The sequence below is a fragment of the Rhinoderma darwinii genome, chromosome 4, assembly GCF_050947455.1.
Source record: "Rhinoderma darwinii isolate aRhiDar2 chromosome 4, aRhiDar2.hap1, whole genome shotgun sequence".
NCBI lineage: Eukaryota > Metazoa > Chordata > Amphibia > Anura > Rhinodermatidae > Rhinoderma > Rhinoderma darwinii.
This window is the reverse complement of record NC_134690.1, coordinates 134,521,672-134,541,232: the sequence shown is the minus strand read 5'-3', so window position 1 is coordinate 134,541,232 and position 19,561 is coordinate 134,521,672. Positions and strand designations below refer to the sequence as shown.

The 19,561-nt window shown below is 39.1% G+C and overlaps 1 protein-coding gene across 1 annotated transcript in view; it reads left to right on the top strand.

Moving 5' to 3' along the window:
• Positions 1-19,561, top strand: part of ZBBX (zinc finger B-box domain containing) — a 199,239-nt gene that overhangs the window by 121,115 nt on the left and 58,563 nt on the right. The window contains exons 14-16 of the mRNA XM_075861573.1: positions 12,534-12,679; positions 15,068-15,159; positions 19,073-19,235. Of these exons, the coding sequence (XP_075717688.1) occupies positions 12,534-12,679; positions 15,068-15,159; positions 19,073-19,235 (401 nt within the window). The remainder of the gene's footprint in view (positions 1-12,533; positions 12,680-15,067; positions 15,160-19,072; positions 19,236-19,561) is intronic.

The window sequence follows — 19,561 nt, the reverse complement described above, 5'->3', positions numbered from 1 at the left end:
AGCTTTGCATTTACTCTGCACAAAACGTACAGAATGTCAGTTGCATTTACTCTGCACAAAACGTACAGAATGTCAGTTTTTCGCTCACAAAAGAGAGCACATTTTTAGCCTTTAAATTTGTCCTGTGTGTATGTTTTGCACATTATTTTAAACAATATGAAGTAAAAGTTATATTTTATAAAGCTCTATCATTATTCCAGTGATTCTTTACTAATTCTAAATAGAGTATTTATGCTATAAAAAACCTTTGGTGGAAGGAATAAAAATACCACCTGACATCTATTCATAGTGCCAGGAGAAGGAGGGGTTTAAATCTTCAAACCTCCTACACTGTGTGCCGCCATTTTCTGAGCGACTGCACTGTGTAGGAGGATTAGATACAGTGCTCAACAGACAGTATAACACGAACATAATACACACATCACATACACGAACATAAATTACCTTCTCCTGCCGCCACCTCCGCTCCTATTCCTTGCGCCTTCGCTTCCTTGAACATATGGCCGGAAGTCGTCATCTTACTGTCCGGCAGCGGCTTCCGGTCCACATGAAAATGGTGCCGGATTTCGCTCTGCGAACGAGCTTAGCTTTGGTCTGTGTGTGAGCAGCGCATGCGGCGTTCCCACACAGATGGTGTACGCTTCTGAGAATGGAACGGCTCCCGTTGGCATTCTCTATGGGGTTGTTTGTGTCGTATTCCATCTCTGTATGTGTTGTTAATCGACACATACAGAGATGAAAAAAAAATGGCAGCCCCCATAGAGAAGTAAAAGTAAGAACAAAGTAAAAAGTAGAACACAAGAACACAAATAAATACAATTTATGTTAATATCATATTAAAAGCAATATGATTACAAAAAATAAAAGTTTCATGACACCTTCCCTTTAAGTGAACTTCTCCAGAGACGGTTTGAAGAAATGTTGTGCTCGATTTACCGTGCCAATTTGTGATTGTAGTGCTCTCAGGCGTGCCAACCACTGTGTTGTTCCTGTTTGTGTAAGTTGCAAGAAGTTAGTGAAGTCTCCATTTAAAGGATCCTTGGTGTGCCATCTGTTAAATTATACCCCTCGTTCATGCCTTTCTATTGGCAACGGCTCAGGCTTCTCACTCCCTTCTATTGCGTGTGTTTGTGTGCATTTTCTGAGATTCTACGTTTGGGAGATCAATGCGCAGAATTATATTTTACAATGCTGAGTGTTGAGTATAGTAAGAATTCAGATAGATGTTGCTGATAATTTGTGGCAAAATCCATATGCGTTAAATCCATAAAATTACAGGAATGAAATTTGTGCAGATTTTTTCCACTACATGTGAATGGGATTTTTTAATTTGTTATGGATTTTCGTGCAGAAATCTATAACAAATCTACCACATCTAAATGTAGTCTAAGGACTTTAGAGCACACCAAGACCTTACAACAAATATATCAATCACACTGCATTTTGGGCAGTACAAGAAAGCATGCCCTCTGTCTAAATTGTATGTCCTGTCAGGCTACTTGGACCGCATGGCTGCATCCACGGTACTTTATAGTTAACCCCTCCACAACTGCCATACGGCTATATACATTCATGTCCGCCGGGGCTTTGAGAGCCCCGGAATGTAGATCGCGCCACCTAAGCTCCCTCTAGGAGTGGAATCCCCGGCCAGCACTATAGCTGGGGATTCTCTTCCTAGGGGAGCCCCCGACGTGTCTCCATCCCCACTGTAGATCATGCCAACCCCTGCAGATAATGCCACCCCCCCTGTACATAGCAACCCCCCCACTGTAGATAGCATCGTACCCCCCCCCCCACTGTAGATAGCGCCACCAACTCCCACTATGAGCAGAATCCACAGTGTCAAATCGCTCCGGCCGGGGATTCCGCTTCTAGAGAGAGACCCTGACGTCACTGTCCATTTGGACAGTAACGTCCGGGGCTCTCTTTAGGAAAGGAATCCCCAGGCGATGCTCTGGCCGGGGATTCCGCTATTGGAGAAGCCCCTGGCGTCACCATCCATATATACTCCAGGCTACTCCTGGAGCGGAATCCCCGGCCAGAGCGATGGTCGATGCTCTGGCAAGGGATTCTGCTTTTAGAGTTAGCCCCTGACGTCACTGTCCATATATGGACAGAAACATCAGGGGCTCCCCCTAGGAGCAGAATCCCCGGCCAGAGGAATTCCACTCCTACAAAGAGCTACAGTGGTGCTATCTACAGGAAGGAAGTGCCATTTACGGGGTGGTGCGATCTGCATGGGGGGTGGCGCTCTCTGCATGGGGTGGCGCTAACTGCAGGAGGGATGTTGCTATCTACAGGAGGGATGTTGCTATCTACAGGAGGGATGTTGCTATCTACAAGAGGGATGTTGCGATCTACAGGGGGGATGTTGCTATCTACAGGGGGGATGGTGCTATCTACAGGGGGGATGGTGCTATCTACAGGGGGGATGGTGCTATCTACAGGGGGGATGGTGCTATCTACAGGGGGGATGGTGCTATCTACAGGGGATGGTGCTATCTACAAGGGGATGGTGCTATCTACAGGGGGTTGCTCTAACTGCAGAAGGGATGTTGCTATCTACAAGGGGTGTGGTGCTATTTACAGGGGGGTGCTATATACAGTTTGGGTGGCACTATCTCTATGGGCACAGTGGCATTATATGGGCACTACCTACAGGGGACACTGGCACTATCTACATGGGCACTTTGTGGGGCACTATGTGGGCACTATCTACAGTGGGAACTGTGGCACTATTTTCTGTGGGAATTATCTACAGTGGGCAATGTGGCACTATCTACATGGGGACTGTGGTGTTTTCAGGTGGCTGGGACAAAAAAAACTAACTAATAAAATTCATCCTTTTTTTAACGTCCATAAAAAATGGTCAGACGACCGGGAAATGGATTCAAAATTCGAGACACATTGATGCAAAACAGCCATGAAAAACTGACAGTTGATCCGTTGTTAACTGGCCTTTTTTTCTTGTATGAATATAGCCCTCTTTACTCCCGCCTCACAGCGATCCAGGGTGTCGGAGAGAGAAGACTACATTTTACAGAGCTGTACAGTTTGTGCGTGTGTGTGTGTGTATATATATATATATGTGTATATACATACACACACACACACACACACACACACACACACACACACACACACACAATATAGATCAATGATTTGTCTTATTGTTTAATTAAGTGCATATAAGAAATGGAAATTTTGACCTGGCCAAAGAAGGGTTAACTATCATTACTGAAATGGCATGATAGTAATCATTTGCAGGAACCAGGCTTTCTTTTGCCACCTTTCGAACATCAGAGACTTGGGTAAAGCACTAAATGCCATAAATTGGGCACTATAAGCATTCTTACAATAATTAATTTAGGATTTGAGCAAAGTAAATCTTCTAACGCTACATTGAAAAATATTTTTATTAAAAACGTAAATTCCTCAGTATTCCAAAATCCTCTGAAATAATTTTTAGTATTTAGTGCATTTCTTGTGTTTACTATTAAAGATGGTTGGGCAATATATTACCAGTTTGTCTGTCCTGACTTTAGTTATAGACAAAAGAGCAATCTTAGAGACCATTATTATTGTTTATGTTGCCTTCTCTATGTCTGTTAGTATATATGTAATTTTAGCTCGTTGGAGAATTGTCGGTTGCAGACACATTTTTAATTTTATATTTAATGATAGGTTGCCTCATGTTAGAGGGCTGAGGATATACCACTGTTCTAAATTTCATCCCTTTCTGTTACCTAGATTGTCTGTCAAACTAATTGGAATGCATTAGATGAGTTGAGTTCCCGTCTAAGGTCATACAAAATGAAGCCTATCATTCCCACAGCGCCAGCAGCCTAATTTAAATATGCAAAATTCTCCACCAGCAAAACAAATACATTACTGTAATGTTAACATTATGTCTTCGGGTTGTTTAAACCTTTGGCAGCTTAAAACACGTTACAATGACTAAGCTCACCTCATGTGATCTTAGCAGTGAACTTTTCTAACACCAGGTTTTGTATTTGCTTCTTTAGTTTGTGTCCATAAGGAAATGCTAAGGTAATTAGCTCTAGCATAGGTATAGAATTGTTGACCAATGTTTTCCTAAGTTATCGTCTTTAAAATGTATGTTTCTTTCAGCACTGATGCCGAAAAGGCTTTTCATAGCGTTTGTTCGACATGACTATAACACAGTTTTTAAAAGCGGTGTCCAAGCCGAACAGCTCTCTAAGTAGTTTACACATCGACTCTACTACGTCTCCTAATTTCCTGCAAATAAATTACATTAAGGCTACATGCAAAATTTGTTACTGATTTCCGTTCTTCAACGGACCCTACTTGGTGTGAAAAATTGATGCAAACAACTTCTCTTCCTTCAAAATAGATCTCTATGTTGTATAATTCACTTCTTTCTCTAGCGGCTACAGGAACCCCAGCATATATATTTGAGGCTGGGAGAAAGACCTAGATTTTTTTTTTACTTCACCTGAAATAGCTTTTATTTACTCTAGACCCCATGGCTTTTCGAGATGCGTTCAGGAAAACTCATACACGATTATGACTAGATGGTATAAAACCTCTGCCTCCTTGAAACAGATTGGACTAGTGTCTTCAGATTCTTGTTGGCAATGTGGGTTAGATGGTGGCTCTAGGATTCAGATTTTCTGGTCCTGTCTGGCATTGTATGCCTACTTGATTACAGTGGACAGACTTATCCAAACAGTCTTCGACCCTACTGTTTCCTTAACTCCTCAATCAGTTCCTTTATGGCTTTGTCATTCCACTTCGTCACCAGCAAAACATAAATTCACCAACCACCTGAAACAGGCAGCTAAGTTACTTATCCCGCTGAAGTGGCTATATAAGTACCATCCGGTAGTGGATCTACTGTGTAATAAGGTTGGTCAATTATACTTAATGGAGTATTTGGCAAGCCGGAAATCCAGAACACATGCTAAATTTGTTGACTTATGGCAACCTGGACCCATTTTAGGGACACCACACTTCCTCTGACTAACTCTACTTAGGTCATCGGTCGAACTAACCCATCCACTACATACTTGTTTGTTGACATTAAAATATATTATAGTAATTACATTTTTTTTTTTTTAAGTAAAGAGCATTAGAATTCGCATGATTGCAGTAATGGTATGATCTTCAGACATGTCCATATATAGGAGCCCTCCTCCTCCCTCCTTTTTGTTTCTTCCGTTCTGTTACTCTGCCTCTTCCATAATACTTGTGTAGCTTGTATTTGCAGATTGTGTTATATTCAGTACTTAATATACCCTTTTGATGATATACATGTAATGTTGTGGCATGCTTTATTCTTAATAATATAGATTTATGTCAAAAACTGGCAAGATCTAAGTTTACATCTTCTTGTTCATTACATTGGCCAAACCTTCCTTAACCCCTTAACACTATGTGACGTAATAGTCAGTTTCAGGCGTTGTCCTGTTAACGTAAACTGACGGTCTATTACATCAGAGCATTAACAAGGTACTGTGTCTGCAGACATGTCTGCAAACACAGTTTTAAAGAACTGGTAGCTTAACCCTTTCCCGACCTATGACGAAAATGACCGTCATGGTCGGCTGCTAGATCGCGCATCATGACGTTCATTTTCGTCAGTATTTCAAACTGTCACTCTGTGTAAACACAGAGTGACAAGCCCGCGCTGACAGCTGTCCTAGGCAGCTGACACATCAGTCTTGCCGGTCAGCGGACCATCGCCGCTGCTTTTGGCAATTAAACCGTTAAGTGCGGCGACGGATTGCCGTCGCCGCATTTAAGTGGTTTTAAGCACATCGGCAGCCTCCACAAAGTGATTGTGGGGGCTGCCGATGCTTGTGGCAATCGGAGGCTAGACAATAGCCTCCGGGTTGCCATGTACGGAAGCCTCGGAGGAGCAGCCTCCGGCCGGTCCTCCTCGGCTTCCTGTCAGAGTGACAGTTACGTCACAATGACAGTTAGCGTACATTATTACACTACGTGTGTAGTGTAATGTACTCTAGAAGCGATCAAAGCTGCAAGTCTCGTAGTCCCCTAGTGGGACAAGTAAAAAAAAGTAATAGAAATGTTTTTAAAAAAAGTGTAAAAATAAAAGTTATAAGTTCTATAAACACAAAATGCTTTTTTTCCTATAATAAGACTTTTATTAAAGAAAAAAAATGAACACGTTAAAAAAGTACACATTTGGTATCACCGCGTTCGTAACGACCCCAACTATAAAACTATAATGTTATTTTTCCCGCACGATGAATACCCCAAAAAAATCAATAAAAGACGACGGCAGAATCACAATTTTTTTGGTCACCGCCCCTCCCAAAATAAAGCATAAAAAGTGATCAAAAAGTCGCATGTACCCAAAAATAGTACCAATAAAAACTTCAATCCGTCCCGCAAAAAACAAACCCTTACACAGCTTTTTTTTACTAAAAAAATTATGGCTCTCAGAATATGGTGACACAGAAAATTATTTTTTTTTATAAATAAGTGATTTTATTGTGCAAACGCTAAAAAAAAGGAAAAAAAACCTATATACATATGGTATCGCCGTAATCGTACCAACTCGCAAAATAAAGTAAAAATTTAATTTATAGCGTACGGTGAATGCCGCAAAAAAACCCCTAAAAAACTGCGGCAGAATTCCTGTTTTTTGGTCAGGATTGCAAAAAAATGTAATAAAAAGTGATCAAAAAAATCGTATGTACCCCAAAATGGTACCAATGAAAACTACAGATTGTCCCGCAACAAATAAGCTGTCACACGGCTCCGGTGGTGAAAAAAATAAAAAAGCTCTGGCTCTCAGAATATGTCGATGCAAAATGTGCAGAGTGTTCCAAAAGCGGATAAGATAGGGCGCCATTTATCAGTGCGACACCGGCCACACATCTATGAATTATTATTTATTTACTGCATTATTATACCCTCTTATTATGCCCTGATGTACTCCGCCCAGCTTACATATGCCCCCACATTATAAACTGAAATACCAGCAATACCCCAAACAAAACTACTACCAAGCAAAACCTGCGCTCCAAAAGCAAAATGGCGCTCCCTCCCTTCTGAGCCCTGCAGCGTGCCCAAGCAGCAGTTTGCACCCACATATATGGCATCGCCATACCCAGGAGAACCCGCTTAATGTTTTATGAGGTATTTGTCTTCTGTGGCACAAACTGGGCACAACATTAAAATGACATATCAGTGGAAAATTGCAATTTTCACTTTGAACCATCCGCTGTGCACTAACCCCTTTGCGCACTATGACTTAATTGCCCGTCATGGTGCGGGGGTTGATGTATGGAGCCGGCTCACGTGCTGAGCCTGCTCCATACGTTGCGGGTGTCCGCTGTGTATTACAGCTGACACCCGGGACTAATGGACAGGTACAGCGATCGCTCTGTTACAGAAGCCTGTAAAAATAACAATATACTGAAATACATTAGTATTGCAGTGTATTATACCTGCGATCCAATGTTCGCTGGATCAAGTCCCCTAGGGGGATTAATAAAATGTGTATAAGAATTAATTAAAGTTATTAGTAGTGAGTATTTTTTTTTTTTAAAGTAAAAAAAAACAAAAAAAATCCTTTTCCCATTTTTCTTCTACAGTCATGTAAAAAAATAAACAAAATTGGTATCGCTACGTCCGTAAAAGACCGAACTATTACAATATACCATTAATTAACTCGCACGGTGAACACCGTAAAAAACTTAAATAATTTAAACCGCCAAAATCGCTGTAGTTTTTGTTTTTACTGCACGGCGAAAGCTGTAAAAACGAAAACCCCAAAAAATGGAATCAGATTTTTGTTCCTATATTACTATATTTTCCTATTTTTTTTTCAGTTTCCCAGTACTTTTTATGGCACTTTAAATGGTATCAATAGAAACTACAATTCCTCCCGCAAGAAATAAGCCCTCACACCACTCTATTGATGGAAAAATAAAAAAGTTATGGCTCTTGGAAGGCGGGAGTGCAAATCTAAAATAAGAAAGCAAAAAATGGATCAGTCCTGAAAGGGTTAATTCATTTCTAATGAAAAAACGTATGACCACATATGGGGTATTTCCGCACTCGGGAGAAATTGCTTTATAAAAAATGGTTATTTTTTTCCTCCTTTATCCCTTGTGAAAATGAGAAAATGCAACATTTTAGTGGAAAAAATTTTGATATTAATTTTCGCGCCCTAATTCTAATAAACGCAGCAAAAGACCCATGGGGTCTAAATGCTCACTATACCCCTTGAAAAATTCCTTGAAGGTTTTTCCAAAATGGGGTCACTTTTGGTGGGCTTCCACTGTTTTGGTCCCTCAAGTGCATTGCAAATGCGACATTGCACCGAAAACCATTCCAGCAAAATCAGAAATCCAAATGGCGCTCCTTCCCTTCTGAGCCCTGCTGTGGGTCCAAACAGCAGTTTATTACCACATATTGGGTATTGTTGTAATCGGGATACATTGCTTTACAAATGTTGGGGTGCATTTTCTTCGTTATTCATTGTAAATATTACAAATTTCTATGTTTCAGAAAAAAAGTAGATTTTAATTTTTACAGACTAATTCCAATATATTAGGTGAAAAACCTGTGTGGTCAAAATGCTAACTATACCCCTAGATAAATACCTTAAGGGGTCTAGTTTTCGAAATGGGGTCGTTTATGGGGAGTTTCTATCGTTCTGGCAGCTCAAACTTCTCCAAATGTACAGTGGGGCCCAAAACCTTTTCAAGCAAAATGAGTCCTGAAAGCCTCCGGGTGCTCCCTTCCTTTGGGGCCCTGCCGTGTGTCCAAACAACGCATTAGGGCCACAATGTGGGTATTTTTGAAAACAGGAGAAACAGAGTGATAGATTTTGTGGTGTGTTTCTTAATTTTCATGTTCGCTTTACAAAGAAATCGGTCTTCAAACTGATACTTTTATGAAAAAAGTGAAATTATTATTTTTTTCACCTGTTATGCATTCAATTTAGCAAAAAACTGTGGGGTAAAAATACTTACTATACCCCTAAATAAATGCCTTAAGGGGTCTAGTTTTCTAAATGGGGTCGTTTATGGGGAGTTTCTATCATTTTATATCATCTGTGCCTAAGCTTCTGCTACGGTCTGGACTATCAAAGGTACTCCTGTACTAGGTCTGTTGTTTGGCCAGCTGCTACTCCGCTGCGGCAGTGCGGCCTAGTGGGTCCAAATACCCATGGATCATGACACCCACGGTCTGTGTCCCCCAATGAACTGGACAAGAAAAGGATTTTACGGTGAGTACTCAAAAAATTATGTTTTTATCATATAACTCATGGTCTCTGGCTTGACTTTTCTGTGCTCAGAAGTCTAAACGTAGTTCCATCGGTTCAGCTCATTCTGATAACCCCCATAGAAGTTTATTTGGGGGCAATTCTCCGTTCACAGATGAGAAAAACATTGGGGCAGATTTACTATTCAAAATGCACAAGAATTCCGGCTCAAATTGAACCAGATTTCTTACGTACATACTGTGCGCCACGTTTATATACTGTTTTAGACACTTTTTTTTTCAACACTATCGACAAAGAGGTGTGGTTTAGGGGGAAATTTAGCATGGTCTAGTTGGAAAGGGGCATGGCCCTAAATGTGACACTGTTCTAAACTTGGCGCAAAAAAATGGCGTACTGTAAGCGAACTAATAGGTGGTTCAAAGAAGAGATAAGTGTCTATCATCATGCGCCAAATTTATCATACAGCGTGCATCACTTTGATACATTTGGCGTATTTTCTAAGTGCCCTGTCTAAATTTGCGCTGTCTAAAACTTAGACAGTATTCGTAAATCTACCCCATTGAATTTAATTTGATTCTGTTACCTTTCTAATCAAAGACATTGATCCTCCAAGCCGCAATCAGTTTGGTGCTGGCAAGTCTGGTGTGCAGGATCTTACCCTTAACCCATCAAGGACTTTCCCAATTTGATTTCCAGGTCGTGGCTCCCAGAATTGACATTGATTGGCGGCTGGTGCACTGTAGCAGAGTCAGAAACATAGTCAGGGGTTATCAACAGGTCACTAGTCAGGAATCGATGCCAGGAGTAGAACCACAGGAACTAAGAAATAAATTCAAAGGGGAAAACAGGACCAGAATCCAGGCCAAGGTCATGGTCAGGATAGGAGTCTGGAACAGTGTTAAATAGCAATAGGAACAATAGCAAACAAAGTATGTACCTTAATCTACAGGCGAGGAGTGAAGGTTGTAATCTCCTCTAAATAGGTCACCAGGGCCGACGTCCCGTAGGAGTGACGGTTACCCAAGAGTATGGTCGCAGCTGAAAACAGGAGCAGAAGAAAAGTAGTTGGGTTGCCTAGCAAGTGGACGCGAGTGAGATGTGTAACAAATTTAAACCTGTTCCCTAATGGAAACGTTCAATCTCTAATGTGAAGTCCATATCTGCCACACCTTGCTAAAGACAATACTTATTCTTAAAACTGTTAGAAAAGAGTAAGGGTATGTTCATACGCAGAGTCAAAAACGTCTCAAAATACGGAGTTGTTTTCAAGAGAAAATAGCTCCTGATTTTCAGACGTTTTTTGTGCCACTCGCAATTTTCGCAGCGTTTTTTACGGCCGTTTTTTGAGCTTTTTTCACTAGAGTCTTTGGAAAACGGCTCCAAAAACGTCCCAAGAAGTGTCCTGCACTTCTTTTTCGCGGCCGTTTTTTTACGCGTAAAAAAACGCTCCGTTGGAACAGAATGCTGTTTTCCCATTGAAATCAATGGGAAGATGTTTGGAGGCGTTCTGCTTCCGATTTTTCAGCCATTTTCAAAATAGGTCGTGGGAACATACCCTAAGAATTAAAGAGTCAATCTAGTAATGTCTTCAAACTGGAAAATAATAAATCTACCTTAGTTTTGTTCCCAGATGTCTCGAGACAGCAACATTATTTAAGCCAGCATCAAACGGGACTTTACATGTGCTGGATTATCAAATATTCTGTATTAGACTCTCTATCTCTTCTCTATCCATCCTCTCCTCTTAGCTCTCTTTTCTCTCCTTTTTTTCTATCTTGCTCTTCTCTCTATTCTCTCCTCTATTCTCACTCTCTATCCTCTCCTCTATTCTCTCTCTAGCCTCTTTATTCTCTCTATTTTCTCTCTCTCTCTCTCTCTCTCTCTCGTTCTCTCTCTCTCTCGTTCTCTCTCTCTCTCTTGTTCTCTCTCTCTCTCTCTCTCTCGTTCTCTCTCTCTCTCTCTCTCGTTCTCTCTCTCTCGTTCTCTCTCTCTCGTTCTCTCTCTCGCTGTCTCGTTCTCTCTCTCTCTCTCATGTTGTTATCTTGGCTTATACAATGAAATAGTTAATCACATCTGATGCAGAATGTATTGAGTCAAAGCATCAAGTCAGTTAATCCTCACTTGAACTCTGTGTGACTTGAATGATATTATACATGTTTTATGTTAGAATTATTTGTGTGCTTTCTTCTGCATAGCTGCAGTAAGATGGGGTGCTTGGTGGTTATATTCGTGTGCCATCTAACATTGTGACTGTAATTGGATAAGAGCACTCACTTACCTGTTGGCCTCTATTAGTATTAGGCCGGTAGGTGCAGTGATTAGACTGAAATGCTATAACATTTTTATTTATTTTCATTTTTCAGATTGCACATTTGTTTAAAGTATGCTGCCAAAGCACTACATGTATTCATTCATATGTGCTAATTTAGCCTCAGGATTATTGTTGGTTTCTGAATAAATACATTTCTTGAACAGTTATTTCAGGGCATTTTCTAATAAGTCGTGCATACTGAAAGAGCTGTGAGAACCTTGGACCAGTCAATTGAATTTCTTGTCAAACCATTCAGATTCTTTGATTTACATTTTACATTCTAATTCCTATATAGAGAGGATCATTATGTTTTTCAAAATTTAAGGTTAATTCATTGAGCATCTGTCTGTAAGAAAAAGCTTCATATAAGTATTTAGGAATGCAGGAAGCTAGAAATTTGTATGTTATACATAAAAAGATTAGAAAGCACTGTAAGGACTTATGCACATGACCATTTTACAGATCCATACAACCTCCGAGTTGTACGGAACCTTTAATATGGCACTCATACTCTTCTTTAGGGCCAAGCAAATATTGCTCCTTCTATCCAGTTGGGCGCAGTTCCCTTAAAATTATCTTTTTATTATGCACTCCACTGCACCCATACATACCTTCTGAATATATTTCTCACATATGCCAGTTCTAAAATTTACAGTATATGCTTCTAATGTGCTCCTATTTTGCCACCATAAAACTGTAGACCATTGCAAGGTATGGAAATATTATGGGCCCTTTATATGCATCACTAGATTTTTCTTTACTGTTATGGCATAAACTGTCTGCCATTCTGATGGTTGAGGCTGTATAAAAAAAATTGGAATTGTCTTAAAAACACAGCCTAACCCACTGTTACCCTAAATCAATGTTAAAGTACATTGATATAATGGTAGTGACGGTGTTACACTGCTTGAGTCGTCATAGATTAAATGTAAAAAATATTTTTGGACACAAATGGAGAGATTTGTAATCCTTAAGTCTTTCAGAGCATGAAATAAAATGGCCTGTTTCTACCAGAGTTTCCTCCACGTCACCAGAACAAGCATGTGAAAAGCAGAGCAATGTTCCTCTAAGGTCAACATACAATGTTAAAGAAGGTGCTGTGAAGTTTACTTGTCTAAAAGGTATGTCCTACATAGGGTTAATGTACTGCATATAGATTTACTGAGAATGTTATTTCACGAATAGAAGAAATAAGTGTCCTTCTATTTTGCAAAACATTTAGGTGTATTGCCAAAAATCTCATTGAATCGAATGATTATTTCTTGTTCTACATACGATGTGAGAGGCACAGCTGTTTCGGTGAATAATTGGCCACCCTACTGCTCCTGTAAGGTTTTCTTAGGAACAGTTAAATTATATATCTTTTTGTGGTCTATTTATTGGAGCGAATATGAGCAGATCATATTTTATTGCAGATTTATAATACTTATACAGTATAGTGAGTCATACGTGCCAGTGGGACATTAACACTGAGGATGCCCAAAATTATGCTGAGTACTTGCTACCGTCTCAAACATTGAAGGTTATTATTTTACATTTTTTTTTAAAGGAGGGGAGATCAAAACAGTTGTGATATTTAGAAGTCTCCAAGGACCTTACTAAAATTTGGTTAACTTTGTACTACTTCATTCTTTTGTAACAGTGCATCTAGTACAGACTTGGCATCCTGTATCAAAAGTGGCCTTATTGGCTGTAGCAACCAGATTCAAAGTCTTATTGTCGTCAGTGAAGATAGAAAATAATGACTTTCTACTATCAATAAAAAAAAATTGTAAAAATGTTTTACATACAAAAATAAATGAAACTGTATACACTCCGTAACCATCCCGATGTACAAAATATGAAGTATAGGACATGATAATATCAACATATGTCACATACAAAGGTTATAAAAGCAGCAGTGATGTATTCATGTACAGTCACAGACTAATAGTATATCGGAAATATAAAAAACAGTCCTAATAAAAGGAATAGAAAAGAAAAACCATCATATTGGAACACAAAGGAACTACAGCAGGATTGTGTTCAACAGTGAACAGTATTTACTTTCTATTGGCAAAAAGATATTTTCTTTCAGACAGTTTTGATTATTGAGATCCTGTAAAATAAATAAAGAGAAATCATAACACCAAACCCCTGAATAAAGAAAATATGAGGCTTTCTTTTTTGCATGCTCTGTTGCCAAATTTGCCTACCATAGGTTTTGTGGGGCCCTTTAAATGTTAAACATGGACTTGTTCCTAGACATTATTTTAAGTTAAATTTAGAAAATTGAAGCCTTTGTTACAAGAGACCCACAGATACTTCGGGTCCTGTTGGCTCTTCTCATCTTTTCTGACGCCTCTGACACTTCATTCTTACTTTTGGCGGAAGTCAAAGCAGTTGGACCTCGACAGTTAAAAATTTGATGGCATAACCTAGGCATATGCTATCATTATCCATCATAAGACAACCTCCTTTTAATTGTAAAAAGTAACATATTTGTAGATCTGTTAATATTAGTCTCCCTAAAATATCCCTTTCGTTTTAGTTTTAGACCTTATTACCATTTAATGTTCACATTTTTTCTTTCACTGCAAGGCTCATTTGCCTTAGTAAATCTGCGGAAATGAACTAATAATTTTCCTTTTGTAACTGTTGATTTTCGTTTTTTATTTTTTTATATTTTTTTCTCCGTTCTATAAAGTATGTTAGCCTTACTGGTGAGCTTGTGTTTTTATACAGCAGCCAGTCTGAACAAGCAGAGCTTCAGTGTAACACATAGGGGAGGGACAGCGCAGCATCCTGCGCTCCTGCGTAGACAGGATGTTGATTTTTATACTACGTTAGACTTCCATTAGACAATACAGATAAGCTTTTGTCAATGATCATAGCTGTGCCCTAATGGAGCAGAGCTAAAAAGCAGCCAGCACTAACGAAAATAAATAGCTAGTACGCATTACCCGCAGGTAGTAACATACATATAATTTTTTAGATGACATCTGGACATCATTTTAAATTCGATTTCAGATTACCATGTACAGCGCAGCTATTTTAATATCACAAAGCCAGTTGAATTTCTTTCTTTTATGCGATTTGTTGTGTCGGTGACTAGTTTAAATTAAATAATGGGACATAAACATTAAGTTTGAGAAGTGAGGCGCTTTTACAATTACAGAGGCATTCTTTTTTAATACTCTAATTAGGGCAATTAGTTGTGCACTGATGCAAACTGCTCCCTCTCCGCTGTATTTGACAGCGCGTGCTGTAAAGCACTGCTAATGTTCTGAACCAAGAAATAGAAGCAGTTGTTACATTTGTATCAAAGGTGTGAACAGTCTTACAAGTTAATTGTTTTAACAAACTCCACAATACCTACCACAGAGTAGAGTCCCTTTCATCTGAGCATACAGGCGCTTATGATAGACTGTTCTGTTTTCTGGAGACAGCGCAAGTGTGGCAGGACAATTAAGCAGTTGACAGCTATGTATACTCTTTTAATGCATTCAATACAGATCATCCTCTTACAGCATCACATTCTCAAGACAGCAAATCAATGAAGTACAAAAGCTTTAAGGACAGCCAGAGCTTGGATACAGCTTTAATGGTAAACGTGCCCCAGGTAAAATTACATAACATCTTTTCACTCTGTTTCACCTCATATTTGTTATAGCAAAATGTATTGTAAAAGAATTAGAGATGTGCTTGTTGTTTTTATTGTTTTGCAGGTCTCTGGTGCGACACTTGTTAAAGACACTGTTCGAGCGGAACTAAGCACTAATACTAAGTCTTGTACAGAACATCAATGCACCTCTGTAACGGAAAAATGGGTGTTATAGGTTGACTTACTGTACAGCCATTTGACAGTTTAATCCAGTGGAATATTAGTGGATAATAATGTAATATGGAGCTATAGAGATTGAGGGACATAAAACGAATTCAAACAAAGAGTTACACTCAGTTTGCACTACTATTTTTCGGACTCAGGCTTGTATTCTTGTATTTTTTATAACCAGAATAGCGCAGTGTGCAGAGCCATACTTGCAGTCAAAAACGCAGATACTACCACAAACATGCAGACCCCATCATCAAGTCAATATGGCCGTAAGGTTTCCTCAGGTTGTTTTAGAAAATGGATCCGGCTTTACTGTCACGGCTCCATTGTGAATTAAAGTCATGACAAGTGTGAAAAAGCCTTATACAATCAACGCTAAATTAATTAATGACTGATTTGTTGGTTATTGTATTACCATTATATATATTTTTTTAATGAATATCACTAGCTGGGGATCTAAGAGTAGATCCTAATGGGTAGAGGGGTATAAAAGTACATGCACATGGGGTACATATTTTATGGAATGTCTTTCACATAGTGTGGTTAAAAACTATGTTTTGTAGGAGAAACTGATGTTTTCAAAAACTATAGAAGGGACGTAGCTGGAGGGCTACCGGGTCACTTGCCCCATTTGTAGAATGTGAAAGAAAAAAAAAGTTAAACTGTTATCTATTGGATAAATTCAGCTCCTCCTCAACTCCGGGAAGCTCTGCATTTAATCCAGTGCAGCAATGCCGGGAGCGAGGAGGTTACGTATATGGTCTGGGGTCTAATTTAAGGTCTAAATTAGGTTAGTGTTCTGCAGTTAGAATATATTTAGGTGTCTGGTTTAGGGTTAGAATATATTTGTAGGTCTGGTCTAGGGTCTGAAATTAATTTGGGGATCTGGTCTGGGGTTTAATCAATTTTGGGGTCTAATTTAGGGTTCTCGTTAGAAGTCTGAATTAAGTTTAGGGATTTGGGGTCTGAAAATCATTTAGGGGTCTGGGTTGAGGTCTGAAATAATTTAGGGGTTTGGTCTAGGGTCTGAATTAATTTTGGAGGTCTTGTCTGGGATCTGGATTTACTTTGTATTCTGTTCTGGGGTCTAAATGTATTTTGGAGTCTGGTCTGGGGGTCTGTATGTATTTTCTGTGTGATTGACCACCACTATTTATATTACTTTTTATTCTAAATTGTAATTAGTTTTGCCATTTTAAATGGGAACCCATTTAAAGTCTCTATTCAACTTTACGTTACCGCTACTAAAAATAATATATCTAGTACATTTTGAATATATTTAATGGTTTTTTTTCCTGTCTTAACTTATTTCTCTGTTGATTTTTATTTTGAGCTATGCAAAAAAATGTCATGTTGTATCTAGAAACCATTAGGCCATATTCACAAGTTCATAATCCTGTCTACATTTCTCAGCCTAAATCCTGACAGAATCCGCTAATATTCCACTGCATTTTATTGCCCATTTACACACTCGGGAAAATATCCACGTGGATTAATGAATACCCTGCAGGTTATAAAATCCACAGCATATTAATCGCTGAAAAGCTGTGGATTAGATCCATTAAATTAAAATGGGCCTTGAAATCTTGTAGAACATTAGATAAACAACTGTATCTATTTCCATGCTTGATTTAAGTGTGTCCCTTAACTGCAGTGGTGGTCAACTGGTAACATTGTGGGGGGCCTTGAATGTGGCCCTTTAATCCATCAGTGGGCCACACATGTTCAGCCAGGGCCGCAACAAGCGTTAGGCATGTAGTACATGCATATAAGGCTCAGTTTGCGGCTTGTGTTTTTCGAACATTTTTTTTTTTTTAGTAATTTGATTTTGTCAAAACATAAAGAAAAAAATTGAGTTGCAAAAATGTTGCCAAGTATGTGGGCATTCCCATTGTCCTGAGCCTGGATGAACATGACCACAATCAGCTACACTGGTATCATAAAAGTGACGGCCATGAGAGTGCCTTCATGAGAAGTTTCACAGTGCTACTCATAGGTGCTAGCCACAGCTCCCAACTGATGTCAGCCACAGTGCCCAGACCGCGACATGTGTCATAAACAGTGCCCTCTTACTGTTCGTGCTCCTGGACACTGTTCCCCATCTAGCAGGCCATTAAAAAGAGACCCCTAGTAACTCTCCTTCTGCTGCCAGGACTCCTAGCAGAAGTTGAGAGAAAATAGTTGCAATCAAGCAACAGTCCCCTTTTTCCTCTATGATCAGATCTGATCATTAACCTGGGAAAGTGTGCTACACCTTATGCAGTAACAGAATAACAGAGAAATGCACTAATGTGAACAGAACCTTGTATATACCCTGAAGCTTCTACATGGAGTATATGAGGGGCAATGTCTCTTTGATTACATACTGTGACACACAATGGTTACAATTATGGGTAATGACACTATTAGGCCTCATGTACACGTCAGTATTTTGCTTCAGTATTTGGAAGCCAAAACCAGTGGTGGATCAAACCGAGAAAACCAATAATGGAAAGATTTGCACCTCTTCCGTGTTTTGGACTCGCTTCTAGTTTCGGCTTCCAAAAAATGAAAGCAAAATACTGACCACAATACTGACGTGTGCATGAGGTCATAGGCAAGACCACTTATTTTTAAATAAATGCTGACCCGGTGATTAGCTGATTGCATTGGTTCCATCTTCCCTTGGCTGTTCCTGCACATAGAGGTGTGGTCTGGTATGGGTAACCCCCCCTGTATAACATCTATATTCCCTGAGTGCATATGGACAGGTGTTGTCATTGTGAGAAACCCCTTTAAACAACTGAAAGGTTCACAGTTTATATGCCATATCTAAATATTCATCTGTATTATATGGGGATTATTTCATATGTATTAAGAATATACTGCTGAATGCAAATAACCTGTTAGGATTTTTGACACTCCATTTGGTAATATGAAGAGACAGCAGGATATTATTTGCCTAGTTTATCCAAGTGTTATTACTGTGTACATGTGACAGAAGATACATTTTGAAATATTTTCAGATTCTATATGGCTAAAGCTTTTTATTTTCTTTATCATCTCTTTAAATGGTGACATGAGAACGCATGGAAGTTTGTGACAAGGAAATCAGCTGCAGCAACATAGATACATTTATATTCATTTAATATCATCCCAAGTGTTGCTAGAATCTTACATCCTCTTATATACTTATGACAGTGTCAAAATGAGAATCCAAAGCGCATGCTGAGTATAATATGGTGACCTTAATTTCTTCATCTGAGTGTTCCAATTTTATTATGTCCCACTTGCAGGGAGATTCCATGTAAACATTAAGTGCCACTATCATGTAAGTGTTTTGTCAAAGGGTGGCAGGCATTGCTCTCTGTGACCTCTATTACATATTATTCTTGTACCAGGAGACACCGGTTTGGATAGAAATGAGAAATATTACACACTCACTGGTTAAATGCTGCAGGGGATTGTGAGAATGTCTTATCCTGAATAGTATATCTAAAACGTATATCTCTTCATCTTGTTGCCTTAAAAAAACATCATTAGCCAGCAGCGGAATGTGATGGTTGGATGAATAATTTCTAAGGCATAAATATCTGTGACTGTAACCGGCCAGGAACTGTTCATTCTCTAGTTTCATTGATTCTTACACAGCTACAACAAATATTTCTTAAAATATTAATAAAAAAAGAAAAATATTGAAAGTCACTTTGTTGTACCTTAGGAGATACAGAGCGGTGTCCTCAAACAACCAATTCGGAAATCAGAATATCAAGGCTTAAAAGGATTTTTCATGTTGGATATTGACCCTGTTGAGGTGAAAGCCGAGCATTACCTACCGGAGACCCCTGATCTCACTGCAGTAGTCGAAGAGGTCACTTATACAGGTAAGAAGCCAAGAAACATAATAATACTTTGACAGTATACAAAAAGATCAATATGTTATATGCAATAATAAAATGGCTGGTACCAGATAAATTACCAGATAAATTAAACGAGAATTAATAATAGCATATTATTAGGTTCATAGCCATTTTAACACATTGGTGGGCCCAGTGGAAAGGTTTCATCAATTCTGTTCCCTGAATATTTTGTCCATTGTCTTCTGGTGTCTATGCAGTTTAAAGCCATAAAAATTACATTCAGAGGAGCGTTTTTTAGACACATTATTGGGAAAGGTTTTAACTGACAGGTGACGTCTTTGCTGATTAGA